At 59.2% G+C, this 18,978-nt stretch overlaps 1 protein-coding gene across 4 annotated transcripts in view; it reads right to left on the minus strand.

Moving 5' to 3' along the window:
- ROBO3 (roundabout guidance receptor 3) overlaps positions 1–16,560 on the minus strand; it is a 108,592-nt gene extending 92,032 nt beyond the window's left edge. For 3 of the 4 annotated variants that reach the window (XM_089773306.1, XM_089773307.1, XM_089773308.1), the window contains exon 1: positions 16,325–16,560. In XM_089773306.1, coding sequence (XP_089629432.1) covers positions 16,325–16,472 — 148 coding nt within the window. In that variant the 5' untranslated portion in view covers positions 16,473–16,560. The remainder of the gene's footprint in view (positions 1–16,324) is intronic. The other variant, XM_075909598.2, reaches the window with a different exon arrangement.
- Positions 16,561–18,978: the final 2,418 nt, after the last annotated feature.

The raw sequence follows: 18,978 nt of genomic DNA on the forward strand, positions 1-18,978 counted from the left end.
GCAGGACGGCCCCTGCGGAGCGAGGGCCTCATACCCCTGGAGGTGGATGGTAGGAAGGTGACGGGCTTCTGGGACACGGGGGCGGAGGTGACTCTGGCCCGATCCGACATAGTGGCCCCGGAGCGGATACTACCCCACGCGCAGCTGACCCTGAAGGGCATAGATGGGTCCCCGTTTAAGGTGCCTGTAGCCCGGGTGCATCTGAAATGGGAGGCGAAGGAAGGCCTCAAGGAAGTGGGGGTGCACCCGCACTTGCCCACCGAGGTGCTGATGGGGAATGACCTAGAGGAGTGGCCCCATGAATCCCAGCGGGCTCTAGTCACTACCTGGAGCCAGAGCCAGCGGGGGGCTGACAACGTGGGTCCAGGGAAGGATTCCTGGCAGCGTCCTCAGGGTCCCATCCCAGTGGACACGGGGTCCAGCCAGGCTGGGACTCCGGACCTAGGCAAAGGTGGGGGACAGGTCCCGATCCCTGCCTCAGCAGCTGAATTCCAGGCTGAGGTGCAGGCAGACCCCTCCTTGCAGAGGCTGAGGGACCAGGCTGGCCTCCATGCAGCTCAGCCCCGGGGGAGAGGTGGCCAGGAGAGATTCCTGCGGGAGCGTGGGCTCCTGTTCCGTGAGTGGCTCCCCCCCAGGAAGGCGAGGGCATGGAGGGTAGAGCGGCAGCTGGTCGTCCCCCGAAAGTATCGCCTCAAGCTGCTGTATTTGGCCCACGATTCCCCCGTTGGGGGCCACCGGGGGATCCGGAGCACCCGGCTGAGGCTGCTCCAGCACTTCTATTGGCCGGGAATCTTTACAGCCGTGCAGCGGTACTGCCGGCCCTGTGACTCCTGCCAGAGGGGCGGGAAGGCCCAAGACAGGAGGAAAGCGGCTTGGGGGTCTCTACCCCAGATAGAGGACCCTCTGGGCTTGCTGAGAGAGTTATGGGAGGGGAAGTCCTCCCTGGATGGAGCATCGGGGGTGGAAGCCGCCCTGGCTGTCCAGAGAAGGCTCGCTGGGCTCATGGCCCCGGCCCGAGAGACCCTGGCCAGAGATCAAGGCCAGTGGAAGGGTGGGTGTGACCCCCGAGGACAGGCCTGTGCCAGTCGCCCTGGAGCGGGGCGGCGAGTGGACAGAGGGAAGCCAATTCATGTGGGGCCTCGCCACGGCCGGCCCGAGTCAAGGGGAGCACCCATGTCCCCAGGGCGGGTTCCCACGCAGAGGACCCGAACTTCCCTAGGTCACGAGTGGAGTGACCCTGCTCAGTTCGCTCTCGGAGGGGGGAGAACTGTGACGTAGTGGGGGTACCTGGCTGGTTTCTATGCTGCTGGCTCTGGGGTAACCCCCACTGGCTGTCGTGGGGACCACGACCCAGCAAAACAGGATGAGTCACTATGCAAACCAGTGGCCGGACACCCCCCATGGGGAGGAGCAAGGGAGGGTGGAATGCTGCCTTGGCTGGGGGGCAGGGCTGGAGGTTAGTGAGTTGGTTGCTGGCTGTCGGAGGGCATGGAGGAGAGCCTAGGGGAAGGGGCTGGAGTTTAGGGGCCCAGTCTCCCCCATCTCAAGGGGGCCTGAGGCATCCTAGCCCAGTTCCTGTAACCAGATTACATCTGTGCTGCGCTGTGCTGGAGGAGCAATAAACCACCCTCAATTCCACTGGCTGGTGCAGTCTGTTTGTGCCATTTCGGGGTGCAGGAGACGGGGGACCCCCAACGCGCCGTCACACCATCATCCAGTAGTTTTCACTGGGTAGTCAGCTTTAACCCTTGAGGCTCCCATCACATCACCGAACCAAAGTGTAACACTTTTGGGAAAGACTCAATGGACACAAATCAGATATCCGTAAAGGGAACATACAGAAACCTGTTGGAGAACACTTCAGTTTACCTAATCACTCTTTAAAAGATCTCCAGGTAGCTGTCTTGTCACAAACCAGTTCTACAAGCCAAATACACAGAGAGCAGTTGGAATTACAATTCATCCACAAATTCAATTCCTCCACTGAAAACCTCAGTCGAGATAATGGATGGCTGGGACATTATCAACCTAACATTCAACGAAGGTAACAACAGTTCTTTGTCTGTGTAGATTCTTGCATTAGCACCCTTCCTATCTAATTGCTATCCTATGATCCTTATCTGCTTCTTTTAACTATCCAGTCTTTAGGTGCTTATAGGTTACCAGTTCTGCCTACTTGTTTTTCCCTTTGATATTTTCATACCCTTTGCTCCTTGTTTCTCGCCCCCTTTCCTTTTTTTCCCTTCCCCCCTTCCCCCATCTCCCCTATTTATTTTGGGTCTGCCCATCCTAAACTCAAAACTCCGGTCATGTGAAGAAGTGGGCGGATACATGTTTTGTTAGTCTAGAAAGTACTACCAGACCATTTGTTGTTTGTTAAGTTTAAATGGCAGGGTTAGATACCGGGTGCTCCATAGAGTGCATGGCTGTGCATAGCCCGTGTGCCACCGGGGGCACTCAAGAGCAGAGCAGAGCTCTGGGCATTGGAAGCCGGGAGCCTCGGCCGCTCCCAGACAGAGGCGTGTTACGCCAGTGGAAGACAGGGCTGAGGAGCCAGCTGGCAAACAGTTCACCGCTCTGCAGCAGCAACTCCCAACAGGCCTGACAAACTCACTCCACCCCACTCAGTGTGGGCCTAGCATTCACCAGGCAGAATGCCGTGTCAGCTGCCCCAGGGAAGCCGATGCCTCGCTGGTGGGGAATGGCACCATGAGTTGCAGGCACAGAGGAGAATAAACGTTTTCTGTATATAGCAAAATTGAACCCACATGTTTCAAAGGCGGAGAGCCTCTCTCCAGCCCAGCCGCCTAGCGCACTCACATGCAGCAAGCCCTGCGTTGCCTCAGAGCACCTCCGGCCGCCAGCTCGAAACCAGAGCAGGGCCGTGTAACACCCCCAGGCCCCAGAGAAGCAGCACTGGTGCATTTGACTGACGCTGGGGTAACCTCCAAGGAAACCAGCAGCTCCACCAAAGAGACTTTGGGAGAAAGTTGCCTTTAAGAAACAGAGACAGGAACCACTGGCAAGTGCGAAGTGGGGCTCACGTTCCTGGTCTTGGTGTGTTCCACATCGCCCCATTCCTCACTGGAGAGGGAGGTCTGGCTGACTCACTGCAAGCAGATCTGCCTACTGTGCTGAGAGATAGACCTGCTGGGAGCTGGGCCAGGCACACTGTGCCTACACCGTCCCTTCAGCGTGACTGGCACAGCTCTAGGCAGGTCCCTATGGAAACTCTGGCTGCAGAGCCTGCAGGGGCATAGGAGGAGACTGGTGCTGTCCAAGGAGGCTCAGCCACCTACCCAAGCAAGGGAGAAAAGGCCTGGTGTGAACTGGGGGAGGGAGCAGAGACCTGGCTGCAGCCAGACAGGCTCCCCAAAGAGGAGATGGTGCAGGAGAAAGAGCCAGGGATGTCAGGGGGTCACGTCACCAACTCCCCAAGTGTCCTGTGTCTCCAGCCATTGCGGCTTCATCTTCTGGAGTCACAGGACTCTAGGAAAGTCTCAGCATTCTCATCCTGAGGGCTCAGACCAGAGAGCCAGCTCAGTCCTGACCATCTGCAGGCAGCCGCCCAGTCTGGGGCCTGGTCCATGCATCTGAACCCCGAGCTGGGGAAGGGGTAGCGGATGGGCAGGTGTCCTGCCGGCCTGCTTTTGGGGGGGGAACAGAGGGAGAGCAGCCAATCCACACTGGGTGTGTCACAAGCTGGCTTTGAGTCTGCGGGTTTCTCTGGGTATGTCTACACTACAGCACTAATTCGAACTAACTTAATTCGAATTAGTTAATTCGAACTAAGCTAATTCTAATTAGTGCATCTAGACCTAAAAACTAATTCAAATTAGTGTTTTGCTAATTCAAACTAGCATGTCCACACTGAGTGGACCCTGAACCAAAGTTAAGGCTGGCTGAAACCAGTGCCAGCTGGGCATCAGGTTACAATTTAGAGTATGGAGCTGCTGTCTCAGGCTAGCCAAGGGCTGTGCTTAAAGGGACCTGACCCCCACCCCGGACAGACAGTTCTCAAGGCTCCCTGCTTGCTTGTTGTGACGTAGTGGGGGTACCTGGCTGGTTTCTATGCTGCTGGCTCTGGGGTAACCCCCACTGGCTGCCGTGGGTACCACGACCCAGCAAAACAGGATGAGTCACTATGCAAACCAGTATGGCCAGACACACCCCATGGAGAGGAAGAAAGGAAGGTGGAATGCTGCCCTGGCTGGGGGGCAGGGCTGGAAGAGAGTGAGTTTGGTTGCTGGCTGGAAGCATGGAGGAGACAGCCTAGGGAAAGGGGCTGGAGTTTAGGGGCCCAGTCTCCCCCATCTCAAGGGGGCCTGAGGCATCCTAGCCCAGCTCTGTGACCAGATTACATCTGTGTTGTACTGTATCCTGGAGAGGCAAGAAACTTCCTCTATTCCACTGGCTGGTGCAGTCTGTTTGTGCCATTTCGGGGTGCAGGAGACGGGGGACCCCCAATGCGCCGTCACACTGGTGTCAGAAGTGGGATGCACTGCACCCCGTGGATGGAGCTTCCAGCGGCGAGCGACAAGGCGCAGTAGAAGCAAGAGCCCTGGAGCCAGGCGTGCTGGAGACAGAGCGAAGCGGTTCCTGTGAATCGTGGGGCGCTGCAGCACTAGACTGGTGAGTCTGCACCGAGGGGCCCAGCGGGCAGATGGCCTACGCCCGACTCTTGAAGGCAGAGCTGGTGGGGCTGTGCAGAGAGAGGGGCTTGCCTGTGCAGAAAGCAACCAAGGCCCAGCTGATTGCCCAGCTGGAAGAGAATGACCAGCCACAGGGCCAGGATCTTGTCCCCAGGGGAAGCAGCCAGACCCCCCCCCGAGAGTGTGTCAGGCTCAGAGAGGGGGAGGAGCGCTGGAACCCACCGGGGAGATGAGACAGCGTCTCCCGGGAGGCCTGCAAGCCGTAGCCCATCTAGGGCAGGGGCCAGCCCAGCGGAGCTGCGGCGGCTGGAGATCCAGCTGCGGATAAAGGAATTGGAAGCAGAGGACCGAGAGAGGCAGCGACAGCATGAGCTGGCCATGGCAGAGCGGAGAACCGGTGGGGCCCTGGCTGCGCCAAGTGCGGATGGGCCCCAGGGTCCCAGGACCGCCAGACACTTGGAGAGGCTCGTGGTGGCCCAATTGAAGGACATGGGCGACATAGAAGGGTTCCTCACCTCCTTTGAGAGGGCCTGTGGACTGCAACGGGTCCCCCCAGCCGACTGGCTGCAGGAGCTCGTCCCCGCACTGAACCAGGAGGCGGCTGGAGTGCTCAGTCAGCTGGAGGACCTACAGCCAGGGGATTACAACCGAGTCAAGGAGGCCCTGCTGCACAAGTTCGGGCTGACCCCCGAGATGTACAGGAAGAAGTTCCAGGGGGTGCAGAAGGAGCCACGGGAGTCCCGAAGAGAAAGGGAACCGCGCAGAGACTGGATCTCGGCTGAGCGACGGAGGGAGTCAACTATGAGGCGAGACCAAGGAACAGGTCGTCTGTGCCCCAGAAAACCAGCCAGGTACCCCCACTACGTCACACTTGTCTACCTCAATGAGGGTATGTCTACACTACAGCGCTAATTCGAACTAACTCATCCAGACTAAAAAACTAGTTTGAATTAGCGTTTTGCTAATTCGAACCTAGCATGTCCACACAGAGTGGTCCCTGAACCGAGGCTAAGGCTGGCCGGAAGCAGTGCCGGCAGGGCATCAGATGAGGACTTAGAGCGTGGGGCTGCTGTCTCAGGCTAGCCCAGGGCTGTGCTTAAAGGGACCCGACCCCCACCCCGGACAGACAGTTCTCAGGGGTGCCCCGCTTGCAAAGCAGTCCTGGCTTGAAGTGCCCTGAGTGCCCACACTCGACACATCACAGCACTCAGCCATCAGCCCGGCTGCACTTGCCACAGGCTGCCATCCGGGGGGGTCAGTCGGGGGGCTGTCAGGATCCAGGAGGCCCTGCAGGAGAGCTTCCACCCTGAGGAGCCCACAGAGCCACCCCAGTCCTCCCCATCGGGGACTTGTGCCCCATTCCTCCCTCACCTCCTTCCGTTTACCCCTCCCTAGCCCCCCTTCCTGATGTAAAAAATAAAGGACACGTGTGTTCAAAAATAGAAACTCTCTTTAACAAAACTGGGAGGGGGGGATTAACCTCTGGGGAGACTGGGAAAAGAAGTTGTGGGAGAGGGGAAGAGAAAGGGTGGGAGAGGGGAGGGGGAAACCTGGGAGGAGGGAGCTGGAAGGGGGAAGCCAGGGGAAGAAGGAGGGGGGGGAAGTATAAAACTATGATATGCCATATCTTCAGTACTGTGTACAGATGTGGTCTCCTCACCTCAAAAAAGATGTTTTGGCCTTGGAAAGGGTTCAGAAAAGGGCAACTAAAATGATCAGGGGTTTGGAACAGGTCCCATATGAAGAGAGGCTAAAGAGATTGGGACTTTTCAGCTTAGAAAAGAGGAGACTGAGGGGGGATATGATAGAGGTCTATAAAAGCACAAGTGGTGTGGAGAGGGTGCATAAAGAAAAGTTCTTCATTAGTTCTCATAATAGAAGGACTAGAGGACATCAAATGAAATGAATAGGTAGCAGGCTTCAAACTAATAAAAGAAAGTTCTTCTTCGCAAAGCAAATAGTCAACCTGTGGAACTCCTTGCCACAGGAGGCTGTGGAGGCTAGAACTATAACAGAGTTTAAAGAGAAGTTAGATAAAGTCATGGAGGTTGGGTCCATGGAGTGCTATTAGCCAGGGGATAGAAATGGTGTCCCTGGCCTCTGTTTGTGGAAGGCTGAAGATGGATGGCACGAGACAAATGGCTTGGTCATTGTCTTCGGTCCATCCCCTCCAGGGTCCCTAGTGTTGGTCGCTGTCAGCAGACAGGCTACTGGGCTAGATGGACCTTTGGTCTGACCCAGTGTGGCTGTTCTTATGTTCTAAGCTCAGGGTTCAGGGTCAGGGGTCTCACTGGACCAACTTGATTTTCATGCACACCTGCTCCTGGGTTTGCATGTGGCCTTTGGTGGCCAGGCTTGCAGCTATCCTGCCCTAGATGGCCACTTTTCTGTGCCTAGTGCGGAGATTGTGGACGTTGGAGGCCTCCCCCCCAAACCTGGATGAGGTCCACGATCTCTGCACTAGACCAGGTGGGCGCCCGCCTCTTGCAGTCCTGGGCAGGCTCCCGGGAGCCGTCAGCCTGGTCCTGGGAAGAGGCGGGGGGCTGGGTGGCAGCAGGTGGCTGGCTCATGCCGTGCCAGGTGCAGGGTCTGCTGGCTGGGTGCTGGCAGGCTTGCACCTGGCATGGGCACTGTAACCAAACCGTGGCCCTTTAAGGGCTCCGGGGCTGGGAGGGGGGCAGAAGAGTTTCCCTGGCTTGGCCCAGAGTGGCCACCAGGGCAAGCTGGGAAGGGCTAGCTTCCTACTAGTTTGAATGAAGTGACTACACAGCCCTTAATTCGAACTACTTAATTCGAACTAGGCATTAGTCCTCGTAGAATGAGGTTTACCTAGTTTGAACTAAGCGCTCCGCTAGTTCGAATGAAGTTTGAACTAGCGGTTTGTATGTCTAGTGTCTATGAATGTTAATTCGAACTAACGTCTGTTAGTTCTAATTAACTTTGTAGTGTAGACAGACCCTCTGAGACAAGCAGATGGACAGATGTGGACAGAAGGAGCTGGCCCCATGTTATATCCCAGCTCAGCTATTCCTATGCAATTACCTTCCATGGCCACTGGGTGTCATCAGTACCTAACACACCTGTGTGGTCACAGCTCCATCTCTCCTCCCTTGCACAGGTAGCCCCCACCACCGACAGAGCGGGACGCACACGTGAGTGCTCACACAAACACCAATCACAGGTACGTGTTCACACAAGCACAGGTGCTTGCACACACATGCTACACTCACACGACTGCATCACCCCGTCTGTGTCCTGTGGTGCCCGAGTGCCCTCACTACACCTGCTTACCCAGCACTGCCCCCTCCTTATGTCACTGTCCCCTACTCCCGCTTGCCCTACTGCCTCCGCCACCTCTCCTCTCACTCCCAATGTGACACCCCAACCCCCTGCAGGATTGGGGGGGGTGCGAGGCTCCTGGCTGAGTCCCGGTGGGACGGGCACTTATATGCGGCTCCATTAGTGGTGACCTCTGCCTTGACTGGGCATGTCCCTGTGCCCAGCTGGCTCACTGCCAGGGCACGGCCAGGAGTTGCTGGCCCAGCTGCCTTGCTGTCCAAGCACCGGAGCTGCCCATCCCTGAAGACTCCGTACCCATGGGAGAGCTCAGTGCCATCCAGCCCAGCTATCTGTACCCACAGCAGAGCGTGAGGGGCACTTGACAGCCCAGGGCCCTGCAGGAGAGAACCCACTGAGCACGCCCGATGCCAATGGTCTCTGCCAGGCAGCCCCCAGGCCTAGAGGGACCTGATGAGTACGTGCAGGGCCAGATCCACCATGGGTGTCAATCGGCAAAGTCACATCAGAGTCTCCCTCCCTCCCCAGCTGGGGGATTACCACTCCTGAGGGGAGGGGACACACATTACTCTGCAGAGATGCAAAGGACCCTGCCAGGGCAAAGCAGGACGAGCCAGCCCCATGGCATATGTGGGCAACTCGTAGCACACCCCTCAACCCTGCGGAGCCCCAGTCCCAGCCTGCACCCTCCCTTATTCTAGCCACTGGCTCCTGCCCAACCCACCCAGCTGCGCCAGCATGCGCAAGGCTTGACTGCAGCCAACTGCTCTGCCAGCCGGGATTCATGCCCCAGCGCTCAGTCCTGGCCTGCAGCTTCCTGCCACCCCAGACGTGGGGGTTGAGCCCCAGGCACTGTCAGCAACCCATCCTGCAGCCCCACAGCTGGCCTGGCTCTGACACTGGGGTGCTGCCCCAGCTCCTGGCAGGCTGTTAAGCACAGTCAACATGGGGGGGGGCATAACAGCGTGTGGCACAGCCCAGCTGTCAGACACCCCCCACATCCAGAGAGAAAGAGCCCCCTGGGGGAGGCAGCAGCAGCACGTCCCCTGCCAGACTGAGCACAGCAGCCTTCAGCCAGCCCCACGGGGGGTTCCCCCAGCACTGCCCAGGGCAGCTCACCCCCACCCTTGCTCTCCAGCCCATACAGCTTTGGCTGGCAGAGCTCCAGCAGGTAGCTGGGCCCTGCCTGGCAAGTGCCTCGTTCCAGCTGCAGACAAAGGGGCTGCAGAAAGAGTGGATCCCAGAAAGCCGGTGGGAAGAGCAGCCCAGCCTGGATCAGGGGCACTTCCTCATACCCCTGAGTGCAGCCGGCAGCCGGCAGCCCAGCTCCTGGCTTCCGATGTTCCCAGCCCTGGGTGGGCAAAGCCAGAGCCAGGCGAGCTCGGAGCCCCGGCTGGACGAGCAGCACGTTCGCATTCACAGCCACTCGGGGTTCCCGGAGGCAATTTCCCCCCATTGCTGTCACTGCATTAAACTCTGCCTCCCAGTTTCCCAGCGCTGGAGCCTGTTTCTGGCTGCACAGACCTGTAGGGCCAGCGTCCTGCTGCAGCCCCCGGCAGGGCAGGCACAGCCCTGGGAGGGATGGGGAGGATGTCACAAGGCCGTGTCTCCCTGGCTGCACAGCCCCAGCAAAGGCAGCCCCTGCAGGGCCCTGTTCAAAGCCAGGCCCAGCACGCTGCAGGTGGCAGCCCGGCTATCTCCGGGCCCCCGCCAGCCAAGCGCCAGCTCAGCTCAGCCCCCGCTGCTGCAGCTAATTATCCAGCGCTCAGCGCCCAGCATGGGACGTGCACGGGGAGGGGCTGCACGCCGGTTGCCGAGCCCAGCGACCAGACGCGCCATGGTCCCCATGCACAGCACTGGCCAGGCCAGGCCATCGGCCCTCGACCAGCAGCCCATTAACTCCTCCGCTGCCGAGGGAAGCAGCCAGCTCCATGGGAGGAGCCGGGCCAGATCCCCTGGCTTTCTCCCCCATTTCCTCTCCCGCTCTGTCTTGGTTCTAGTCCAGCCCGTTGCTGAGCCCCACGCATGGGGCAGACCGGACTGGAGCCCAGCGGGGGTCAGCCAATGCAGCCAGGCTGATGGGCATCAGGGGAGGGTCTCCCCTGCCCTTTGCCCATACTCTGCCCTCAACCAACCGAGCAGGGGAAGAAACACACACGAGATCTGCCCCAGGGGCTGCTCTGTACAGCTCCTGGCCCTGCCTGCCCCAGCGTCGCTGGCCTGTGGTGAGTGCTGGGGGCCAACAGCCCTGCTGGGAGCCATGATTTACTGGCCTCTGTTCCTGGCTGCCCACCCCCACCTCCTGGGCTAGTGCCACAGGAGAGTGGAAACCTGGCAGCAGGGGCGCGGCACTGTGGTTCCCAACTACACGTCCCTCCATGCCACCCCTGCAGGTGCAGCAGGCAGCTGGCTGCATCCCTGCAAAAGACCAAAGCAGACTGAAGAACTTCAAAAAGATCTCACCAAACTGAGTGATGGGGCAACAAAATGGCAAATAAAATTGAATGTGGATAAGTGTAAAGTAATGCACATCGGAAAAAATAACCCCAACTCTACGTACAGTATGATGGGGGCTAATTTAGCTACAACTAATCAGGAAAGACATTTTGGAGTTATCATGGATAGTTCTTTGAAAACCTCCACGCAGTGTGCAGCGGCAGGCAAAAAAGCAATTAGGATGCTAGGAATTATTAAAAAAGGGATAGAAAATAAGACACAGAATATCTTACTGCCCCTGTATAAAACTATGGTACGCCCACATCTTGAATACTGTGTACAGATGTGGTATCCTTACCTCAAAAAAGATATTTTGGCATTAGAAAGGGTTCATAGAATCATAGAACCATAGATCTGGAAGAGACCTCAGAAGGTCATCAAGTCCAGCCCCCTGCTCAAAGCAGGACCAATTCCAACTAAATCAACCCGGCCAGGGCTTTGTCAAGCCGAGACTTAAACACCTCTAGGGATGGAGACTCCACCACCTCCCTAGGGAACCCAGCCCGGTGCTTCACCACCCTCCTAGTTTAATAGTTTTTCCTAATATCCAACCTGGACCTCTCTGTAGCCAGACATGAACCCCCATTTTAACATCCATCTTTGTCTGCTTGAAAGCATGCAGGGCACACAGAGCAGTGAAAAACAGCATGATCTTTGAAAACCTTGGAGCAGGAGGTTCAGATATGCTGGCTCAGTGACCATGGACAACTGTAAGCAGAGATAAGAGGGTGGTCAAACTAATCGCTGACCAAGAGGCTGCACAGAAGTGCCCTTGACTTAACCCATATTGATACGAACACACAGCCGTCCGCGGGGGGGGAGGAATCTCCTGCCCAGCAAGAACATCCAGCACTCCTAATTTAGCTATCTTCCTCTCTTACAAGTGTAAATTAACTTGAAACTTGCTTGTAAGAACTGGCGCCACAAAACGGACCAGTACAATTTGGCATCTTAAGATAAGAAAGAGAATACGGGCCCCCAGGGGGATAAAGATGAGTCCAGCAGCACACTTACTCTGAGCGTCAATCTACCACCTATCTGCTGGTCGGGTTTGGTGTTTGACCTCCCGAGGTTCCAGAGGAGACGCCCACCTCGTATTTGTCTTTCCGAGGAATTGAGGGACGACCCTGGCCTGACACGCTGGAGTCGAGAGGCACAGAAGGGGGTAAAAATTGTACCTGGATGTGGTCCTTTGTTTAAGTATATATATACATAGTGTTAGAGCTCTTTAAAGATTAAGCCTTCACTTGGTACCATTATTTCTATTTTCTATCTTTACCTTTTTTTTCCTGTAACCATTTTTAAGACCTATATATATATATATTTGCTAGCATTTAAGAAAATAGGGTATGTCTACACTACCCCCCTAGTTCGAACTAGGGGGGTAATGTATGCATACCGAACTTGCTAATGAAGCCCGGGATTTGAATTTCCCGGGCTTCATTAGCATAAAGCCGGCGCCGCCATTTTTAAAAGCCGGCTAGTGCAAACCCCGTGCCGCGCGGCTACACGCGGCACGGACTAGATAGTTCGGATTAGGCTTCATTTGGAGCCCAAAGTAGAATCTGTAGGGAGGCAAATCTCAAGTGCTAGGAAGCTAGCCAGGCTTGGCTGGGGCGCTGTGCCAGCTGCAAGCCGAGGGCTGGGACAGGCTGAAGCATGGGGAGGCTGGGAGGCAGCATTAAATACAGCGCTAGCAATGGGGACAGGAGCCAAACCTCATGTAGGGCAGGAGACAGACACTGTAACCGACTGCCCCAGGAACAGCTGTGGGAGCAGGCAAGGGACACACCACCCAAACCCGACAGCCACACAGGAGCTGGTTCAGGAGGGAGCAGCTGTCAAGTTCCCACGGTGTAACTCAGGGCTGCAGCCGCGCTCCCCCTCCCTGAGAGGCGATGGCCAGGGTGACGGGAAAAACCTCACTGTCTACATAGCGCGAGCTCCGGGGAGCAGCATGGGCCCTTTACCCCCTGCCCTGAGCAATGCGTTACCCCGACCTCGTTTCACCGGGAGACTCAGCTCTGAGCCCAGCCTGGCTGGTGGAGGAAGGGACCAGTGTAGTCAGGAGCCACAAGGCTCCAGAACAGGAGATCTGAAAATGGAGAGGCTCATCAGAAAGCCCTGAGGACAGAAGTGAGGGAATTAAGCCCGCTGAACCTGCACAAAGGTGAAGAAAGAACCCATCCCAAGCTCTGAAGGCACAGTCACACCCCAACCCACAAGGAGGCAGGTAAGCCAGACACACACCTGCCTGGTCACACATGGGGCTCGGGAGCCAGCTCTGGGTCACGGATCAGATGACTAAAGGCATGTGCCCTGAGCTCAGGATCCCCAGCCAGGGAAATGTACAGTGGAAATTAGGATGCAATAGAGACTCCAACCAGCAAATCACCAAAGGCATAAGAACGAGCAGAGGCGAAAATCTCAGTCAGCAGCAAGGTGCCCGTGAGAGTGCTTGTTGGCACTGGACAGCTAGGGACAAAGGGCACAGTTAAGGAGGATGAGGACATTGTAAAGATGTTAAATGGTTTCTTTGCATCCATGTCCAGCACAGAGGAGGCTGTGGAGATCCCTGGTATAGCCCTGCTTTCCATGCTGCATAACAAACACGGAGGACGGGAAGGGGGGGGAGGTCTAGGTTGGAGATTAGGAAAAAACTATTTCCCTAGGAGGGGGTGAAGCACTGGGCTGGGTTCCCTAGGGAGGGGGTGGAATCTCCATCCCTGGAGGTTGTCCTGGCTGGACAAAGCCCTGGCTGGGTTGATTGATTTGGGGTTGGTCCTGCTTTGGGCAGGGGGCTGGACTCAACTCATGAGGTCTCTGCCAGCCCTGAGATTCTATGGTTCTATGAAACCAGCATCCGCTCCCTGCTCGAGATACTACCCCCCCCCCAAGGAAAACAATTCTCCCGGCTACTGCTTGTTAAGAAAAGCCTGCTCCCCATCACTAGGGCAGGGAAATTAGCGCCCCAGGGCCCGCAGTCACTGGGGACACCACTTGGGCACCAGATCACTCTCTCAGGGACTGTGCCCTTTGTTAGTTACCACTCCCTCGCTCAGCGGTGATTTTATGTTCTCTTCCAGCTCATTAGGAAATGCTTAAATAGCGTTGGGCCGAGCCCTGCGAGGCCCGCTAGAAACACTCCTGCTCGGTGACTTACAGAGCCAGGGGGAGACTGAGCCGGCACCAGCTTTTAATCCCTGCCCTGTGCGCCATGGTCATTTCATATTGTGCTAGGGGTTTGCCCAATGGCCCGCAGCGCTAAGTCAGAGCTCTGGGGATATGAAACCGACGCTGCTTCCTTTATCACCTGCAATCTCAGCAGGAAAAGGCTCAATTTAGCTTGACAGGATTTAACTTCCATAAGCCCCTGTTGGCTGGCACCAATTATCCTGCTTTTCCTTGCGGCTTTATTCAGCAAGGCCTGCCTCAGGCGCTCCATTGTGGTGCCCAGGCTCCTTGGCAGGCTGACAGGCCAGAATTAGCTGGGTCACCCTGTTCACCCTCTTGGACAGTGACAGGACATTCACTTTCCTCCCGCCTTCTGGGACTTGGAGTGCAACAAGAGACCCCCGGGATGGGCCCGGCCAGCCCCGCACGCCATCTGCGTAAAAACCCCGTGATGCAAAGTATCTGTATCTGCTGCCATTTAAATGTCAAACTTCCCTGCTGCTGCTCCAGCCCCAGGCTCCCCACACAGCTCCGCCCTACCCCTGTCCCCCCACAGCCCCAGGCTCCCCACACAGCTCCGCCCTACCCCTGTCCCCCCACAGCCCCAGGCTCCCCACACAGCTCCGCCCTACCCCTGTCCCCCCACAGCCCCAGGCTCCCCACACAGCTCCGCCCTACCCCTGTCCCCCCACAGCCCCAGGCTCCCCACACAGCTCCGCCCTACTCCTGTCCCCCCACAGCCCCAGGCTCCCCACACAGCTCCGCCCTAACCCGTCCCCCCACAGCTCCAGGCTCTCCACACAGCTCTGCCCCAGCCCCTCACCCGACACTTCCAGCCCCAGGTCGGGGGAGGGGGGCGGAAGAGCTGCAGGGAAGTATCGGGGGGGGGGGCCGGTAAGGCGCAGACAAAGGGGGATCCCCCGGTGTGGCCCAGCGGGGGAGCGGCCGGACCCTGCTCTCAGGGGCGTTGGGACATCTCGCCCCCTCCCGATCCACCCTTACACAATCCGGCTTGCCCGCTCCTGGCCCGGCAGGGAAAGCGCCCAGTGAGGGGGCCCCAGGGGCTGCTTCCCGGGAAAGTCCCCCGCCAAGGGCTACCGCACTCCGGCTCCTGCCCCGCCCCCGTGCTACTCGCCGAGCCGCGGGGCAGGGCAGCTCGGCTGCCTCAGTGTCCCAGCTGTGCCGGGCGGAAGCTGAGATCCCGGCGAGGCAAAGCCTCGAGCCCCGCAAACAGCAGCTCCCGGCTCCCCCCGGCTGCGGGGAAACGCGCCCCAGGGAGGGGAAGGTGCCCGGCCCGGGAGGTGCGATCCGTTCCGGGTGCTCCTGGCTCGGCGCCGGCGGGTGGGCGCTCCCTTGGGGCAGGAGCGGGCTCTGCGCAGCCGGCAGGCCTGGGCAGCTTTGCAAGAACCGAATCGGGCCGGGCCGCTTGTGCCGCGGGGCCCCCAAACAGGCGCAAGCTCCCGGGCTGAGCTACCGGAGGGAGCCGCGTTCCCCGCCCAGCTGGGACCCGACCTCCTAGGGGCTCCTCGGGCCCCGCTCCCGAGCGCAGTCCCGACGCCTCGCAGCCTCTCCAGAGCCCCGCGGGCCTCCCCAGCCAGCAGCCGCCCGGTCCGGCAAGTCTCCTCCAGCCCCGCTGGCCCGTCCACGTGCCACCTCCGCGTCCGAAACGGCGCTTCCCAGCGGGAGCGGGGACAGGTGCGAAGCCGGGCAAAGGCCCAGAGAGCCTCGGGTGCACCCACCTCCGGCCGAACCCCCTATTGCAGCGCCCCCCGCGGGCATGGGGCTCGCCTGGCATCAGCCACGGCCAGGAGCGGCCCCTGCGCAGCCGCCCTTTGGCGCGTCCAAGTCACCCGGGGACCGGCGGTTAGTGAGAGCGAGCTAATGCCTCGGTCACGTTTAAAAATGGGACTAAAGCGCCGAAACCCCGGAGGCGGGTCCCAGCTCCCTGCCCGGAGTAGAGACACGGGCTGGACGCCTCGCACCCCGCCCGCCGCGCCGTCCCGGGACAGCCACCCCGCGCCCGCCCGCCCGCCCGCCCGCCGTCCCGGGACAACCACCCCGCGCCCGCCCGCCCGCCGTCCCGGGACAGCCACCCCGCGCCCGCCCGCCCGCCCGCCCGCCGTCCCGGGACAACCACCCCGCGCCCGCCCGCCCGCCCGCCGTCCCGGGACAGCCACCCCGCACCTGCCCGCCCGCTGCGCCGTCCCGGGACAGCCACCCCGCACCTGCCCGCCGCGCCGTCCCGGGACAGCCACCCCGCACCTGCCCGCCGCGCCGTCCCGGGACAGCCACCCCGCACCTGCCCGCCCGCTGCGCCGTCCCGGGACAGCCACCCCGCACCTGCCCGCTGCGCCGTCCCGGGACAGCCACCCCGCACCTGCCCGCCCGCTGCGCCGTCCCGGGACAGCCACCCCGCACCTGCCCGCCCGCTGCGCCGTCCCGGGACAGCCACCCCGCACCCGCCCGCCCCCCGCGCCGTCCCGGGACAGCCACCCCGCACCCGCCCGCCCCCCGCGCCGTCCCGGGACAGCCACCCCGCACCCGCCCGCCCCCCGCGCCGTCCCGGGACAGCCACCCCGCACCCGCCCGCCCTCCGCGCCGTCCCGGGACAGCCACCCCGCACCCGCCCGCCCGCCCGCTGTCCCGGGACAGCCGCTCCCCAGCCCGGCGCCGGCTGGGAACTTGCTCGGCGCCACCGCTCCTACCGTTGGCGTGGGTGAGGTTGGCCAGGTCCAGCGCGGGCAGCGAGGCGTTGAGGGCGAGCAGCAGCTCGGAGGAGTTGCCCGCCTCCCCCGCCAGCGAGTCCGCGAACAGGTTCATCTGCAGCAGCGTCTTGAGCAGGTAGCGCAGCATGGCCGAGCCGGAGCGAGCCGCCTGGCGCCGCGCGAGCACCCGGCGCTCTGAGCGGGCAGCGCCGCAGTCTCCCGCCCGGCCCCGGACACTGGCAGCAGGTGCGGGGGCCAATAAATGTTTAATTGCGGGATTAATGGCCCCGGGGGGCGCGGGCAGGGGCGGGGCAGCGGCTCCAGCCCAGCGCGCTGCAGCGCCAGGACCGCTCCCCCCGCAGGCTCGGCTGGGTCCAGCGGCCGGATCCAGAGGGGCGCGGCGCAACTGGGCCGCTATTCCCGGGAGCGCTGGGGCTCGTGTGGCTCAGCGGGGCTGGGGAGACGAGGCCTGAATCGCACCAGCCCGGACGAGCTGCCCCGCGCGCCGCTCACAGGAGTCAGAGCCCAGCGGTGCTGGAGCCTCAGCGCATAACGGGCAGGTGTGTCCCCGGGCCCGCTCTCCTCCCCGCCTCCGCCCTGCAGCGTGAAACTGCCCCTTCCCCCCGGTCGGTGGCAGCTCATGGCCGGATGACCTGCCCGGGCTCTGCAATGCCCTTTCTACTTTGCATGAGAAAAATAAAATTCTGGGCTCCCTTCCTTCTGCCACCGCCCTTCAGCCCCAGCGCACCCACCCTCGTGCGCACTCACGAGCACCGCGACGCCAGCCCTGTGTGCAGTCACCAGCACCAGGGCAGGCATCCCAGTGCACAGTTGTGGCGGCACGTCGGGGTTCCCGCCTCCTGCACCCCCGTAATGGCACGAACAGACTCCACCAGCCAGTAGAATAGAGGGAGTTTATTGCTGCTCCAGGATACAGCCCAGCACAGATGGAATCTGGATACAGGGCAGGCCTAGGATGCCTCAGCCCCCTTGAGATGGGGGAGCCTGGACCCCTAAATCCCAGCCCCTTGCTTAGGCTGCTTCCTCCATGATACCAGCCAGAAACTAAAACTCTCCTCCAGCCCTGCCCCCCAGCCAGGTGCTGGTCTCCGCCCCCCTCCCTTTGTCTCTCCCTGGGAGGCTGCGCCTGGGTGTCTGGGTTAATACAAATTTGGGAGAGTCAATGATAATCTCCCATCACAGCGCAGAAAGCACCCCCACTACGCCACAACAGTCACCAGCACAACAACAGCCACCCCAATGTGCAGTCACCAGCACCGCGACAGCCACTCTGGTGCACAGTCACCAGTACTGTAATGGCCACCCTTGTGTGCACTCACCAGAACCGCAACAGCTACCCCAGTGTGTAGTCAAGTGCTGATACAGTACCACCAGGCAGTTATCTTCTGATACAGTCAAAAGCACTGCCACTCAGTCACCCCAATTGTGCAGTCACCAGCACTGCAACAGTCACCTGATGATACACTAACTAGTACTGCCACCCAATCATCCGACTGTCCAGTCATCAGTATCATCACACTGTCACCTAGTAATATGGTCACCAGCACCACCACCCAGTCACCTGTTGTGCAGTCGCCAGCACCATCACACCATCACTCAAGCATGTCCAGTCACCAGCACACCCACCCAGCACACACTTCAACTATGCAGACATATGTTGGGAAACTAAACAGCAGGCGAACTAATTATCCAATAAATTCTTGGACTACATTGGGGACAATTTTTTATTTCAGAAAGTTGAGAAAGTTACTGGGGGGAAGCTGTTTTAGATTCAATTTTAACAAAGAGGGAGGAACTGGTTGAGAATCTGGAAGTAGAAGGCAGCTTAGGAGAAAGTGACCATGAAATCATAGAGTGCATGGTTCTATGGAATGGTAGAAGGGAGAACAGCAAAACAGAGACAATGGATTTCAGGAAGGCAGATTTTGGTAAACTCAGAGAGCTGGTAGGTAAGGTCCCGTGGGAAGCAAAACTAAGAGGAAAAACAACTAAAGAGAGTTGGCAGTTTTTCAAAGGGACATTATTAAGGGCCCAAAAGCAAACTATTCCACTGTATGGGAAGGATGGAAAGTATGGCAGAAGACCATCTTGACTTAACCAGGAGATCTTGCATGATCTAAAAATCTAAAAGGAGTCATATAAAAAGTGAAAACTAGGTCAAATTACAAAGGAAGAATATAAGTAAACAACACAGGTATGCAGGGGCATGATTAGAAAGGCAAAGGCACAAAACGAGCTCAATCTAGCTAGAGATATAAGAACATAACATAAGAACAGCCATACTGGGTCAGACCAAAGGTTCATCCAGCCCAGTATCCTGTCTGCCGACAATGACCAATGCCAGGGAATTCTGGGGGTGAAGCAGAAGGGCAGACACCTGCAGGGGAGGGACCAGCACCAGTGGAGAGAGGCAGGGCAGGTGTGTAGTGGGAGGTGTTAGGAGAATGGATGAGGAGGGGTAGCTTACATGATCAGAATGGGGCTACTGGAGGAGTGGGCATGGGGAGGAGAGAAAGGCTGGTGGAAGGGGGCAGGTCTCAGGAAGGCTGAGGGCAGTGAGAAGGGCAAGAGTCAGGACAGCAGAGGTGGGTGACGGTTTGGGGGGGGGGGCAGCAGGCACCAGGGGAGCTGAT

This window comes from Pelodiscus sinensis, chromosome 25, assembly GCF_052426305.1.
Source record: "Pelodiscus sinensis isolate ZL-2025 chromosome 25, ASM5242630v1, whole genome shotgun sequence".
Taxonomy (NCBI): Eukaryota; Metazoa; Chordata; order Testudines; family Trionychidae; genus Pelodiscus; species Pelodiscus sinensis.